At 32.3% G+C, this 3,242-nt stretch overlaps 1 protein-coding gene across 1 annotated transcript; it reads right to left on the bottom strand.

Annotated features, from left to right (window-relative positions):
* Window positions 1-992: 992 nt before the first annotated feature.
* On the bottom strand, window positions 993-2,114 carry LOC148603559 (uncharacterized). Its single transcript, XM_088552634.1, has 2 exons — window positions 1,925-2,114; window positions 993-1,800 (listed from the first exon to the last, which is right to left on the bottom strand). The coding sequence occupies exons 1-2, from the start codon at window positions 2,052-2,054 to the stop codon at window positions 1,229-1,231; spliced, it is 702 nt and encodes a 233-aa protein (XP_088408760.1). The 5' UTR covers window positions 2,055-2,114; the 3' UTR covers window positions 993-1,228.
* Between the last annotated feature and the right edge of the window lie 1,128 nt (window positions 2,115-3,242).

Raw genomic sequence — 3,242 nt, 5'->3', positions numbered from 1 at the left:
ACCCAATTCTGACGCCACATTGAAAAACTCCTAATGAAAGGCAAGGCAATTAAAGGTAAATAACTATATGAACGTATCAATTTTTTTTTGTATTTGAACAAACTTATAACTAATTATTAGTTACACATTGAGGAAGATGTCTCTTGACGGAGGATGAATTTATAAACTGGAAAAACTACCAAATTTTCAACAACACAAAAACAGAATGGGGGCCTCGTTTTTATTCTCAATGGTTTTCAATTAAAGATTTAGATTTACTTTTTACATCATATTAGGGTTTTATTCGGGTTCTGAGAACTAAGTACTTTTTCGTAAATATCAAAATTGCATATTTAAAAAAAATATATATATATAAAATTACTAAACAAAGAGTTACCTCCCATAAGAAACCTGAAATAAAATGCAGTTTTTTTTCATATTACTGCTAATTTACACAAATTTTCATTTGGTTTCAATCAATACCTCAATCCAAATAAGTCAGCTTACTTAAAATGTTAAAATAAAATGAAAAAAGGGAAGTATTGTTACATGTACTCGCATTTACATGGGTAAATTTTAATTTGTACTTAATGCATAACAAGAAAATATAGATGAAAAAAATAGCATCTTGTGAAAATAATATCCTAGATTTCATATCTGCTTTGTTGACAGCTCCTTTAAACTTCAATGAATTTTTTTCTACTCTCTATTTCAAAAGAAAGAAAATTTGAATTAAATATACTGTAAACATAAGTTGTCTTGTGTATCTTACTATAGACTACTTCACAAGAAATTAGAAAATTTTTCAGCCTAAAACACAACACACAGTAGATATAATAACTTAATAGAATGCCACTGAGGCCTTACACACAATGTATTTATCATATGAAATACTGCATATACAAACAAGACGCATGCCACGTCTGGAGATTCATAACTGTCATTTATTTTTCTCCACATAAATATATTATAGGGAGATGATGAATTGAGCGACATAATCTTTTCAGCGACAAAACACATATAAATTGAGCGACTTTTTATTTTTTAAATTCAGCGACATTTACCTGAGAAAAATACTTATTACCTCTTCCGTTAGTCAGTGTCCCCTGCTCACCACGGGGAGGTGGAAGTAGGATTTTGAGCAGGATATAGTGTTTGTTTATTGTTCACTGAAACCACATAGTTTATATAAAATACTTTACAATTGTTAAAAATAATGTACTATTAAAAACTTCTATGTACACAATCGTTATAAATTGATGACCGGCTGAGACTTGTATGCCATAAGTTTAACGAACTCAAGTCTTGAGATATCGCCTGCTCTGTACTGTTCCTGGAATTCACGCATCTGCTGCACATTTGACTTTTCGTTAATAGTCAAAAGCATTGGTCGCATAGAAGCTCTTATCTTAAGACTGTTGTATGTCTGGATAAGTTTGACCTTCTCCAAAAAATCATAAATATTCGGATGATGGCTATAAAACATTTCACTAAACTGCTTGTGAAAAGACTCGCATCCGTTTGTTGTCCGTTTAACATCAAGTCTTGGTTCTGACCAAATGATCGGAGGATAACGTGAGGTTGCCTCTGTATAGTTATGCACAATATAATCTGCAAATTTTGTAGCACGTGGGTCTTCAGGTGTATTTGAGCAAATATCAAAGGCCATGCACTCCTCAATTTCAACATGTGAAAGAAAACTGAGACCGAAAAATACTTTCAACCATCTCCCTATAACGGACTCTGAACATTTGTATTCCTGAGCAAGACCAAGACTTTGTATTTTACGCCACCAAGCTTGGGACAAATGGAAATGACAACCTGAAATTAGATGTACATGTTTTAAATTTGATACGTACATAACATCAGTATATATTTGTCGTTAATATTTTAAATTACATGTATCTGTCTTATCTTACAATAAAAACTATGCTTAACAAATTACCTCTAATTAAAACTTCTGGCCAAAACTCTCTGGCAGCTTCAAAAACAGCATCTTCAAAATCCAAGTGGATAGAGGTAAGTGTAAAGTTCAATCCTAAATCTGTTACTACTGTAATAAGATGACGAAACATGTTGATATAACACTCCTTTGATTTTGAAGGAAGCAGGAAGAAAGCACATGGTATGTAGCGTCCGTGTTTATATCCAAGTAATGTGTGAAGTTGGTAGAAAAACTTTGGACAATATTTGAATGTCCCGTCACCAAAAATTTCCACAATGGGCTCACAAAAATATTCCATATTGCTTTTTGTAGTCAGCATAATAATACCCGTCTCAGCATCATTGACGTACATCATTTTCTCTAAATTTGTAGACATCAAATCGTAGTCCTTAAGATTTTCGTGGGTTTCCTCTCTTGATTTTGGTAGCTTTGGCGTTGTCTTTCTCCTGAAAATATAAACAAATAAATAATATTAGGAACTCATAGGACAATATGTTTCATGCCCTATTTATTCATAATAAAAATTTAAGGATATGGAATAAATTTACATGACACAAAATCATTATATATGTTTAATAATAAGATAAGCAATGGAACAACACTTTTGTTGTTTTCTTCATTTTTAGTAATCATGATCATATTATAATACTTTTATTGAACATACCTTACTCTATCAACAGCTTGTCTTATCAGGCCAACATCTTCTGGGACTAAACTAGCGTTCTCTGTTTTCCCAACTTCATGTATTATTAGCTTGTGTGGCCGTTCTGTTATGCTGTCTTCAGCTTTTCTCTTGCAAGCTTGTCTGATGTTGTGTCTCTGTATCTTTCTTTCTTCTTCCTTTTCATGGTTATGCTCATTACGTCCATCCAATATCATCAAATCCTTTAAATCTGTCTTGCATCGGGCTTTGCATTTGGCTTTTATACATATCCAAAGATGTGTGGCACTATATGATTTGTCAAGCCTATACTTAAATCCATCAACAACTATACCTTCTTTCCCTCGATTCGTTGTGTACTTCTCAATCTCCATTTTCAATGTATTTCACTAATATATTTTTGTCTTTATTTATTGTCGTTTAATCTTTTGAGTGATATTCAGAAGGGAAAAAGTACTGGTCGATTCACTGAAGTTGAACTAATACATTCGAGAAAGGGCTAGTTTTGACCAGTGCGAACTGGTGGACCGTTTATGTGAATTTTATGTTTATCTGTATTTAATCAATTAAAAAATATGTCGCTGAATTTATATGCCGTTTTTATATTTTGTATTGATTTGATGTCGCTCAAATGATATACGCAATTACTCAAAAAGC

This window comes from Perna viridis, chromosome 11 (assembly GCF_037379345.1).
Source record: "Perna viridis isolate PV_CMFRI_1.1 ecotype Kerala chromosome 11, ASM3737934v1, whole genome shotgun sequence".
NCBI lineage: Eukaryota > Metazoa > Mollusca > Bivalvia > Mytilida > Mytilidae > Perna > Perna viridis.
This window is presented reverse-complemented; position numbering and strand designations above follow the sequence as displayed.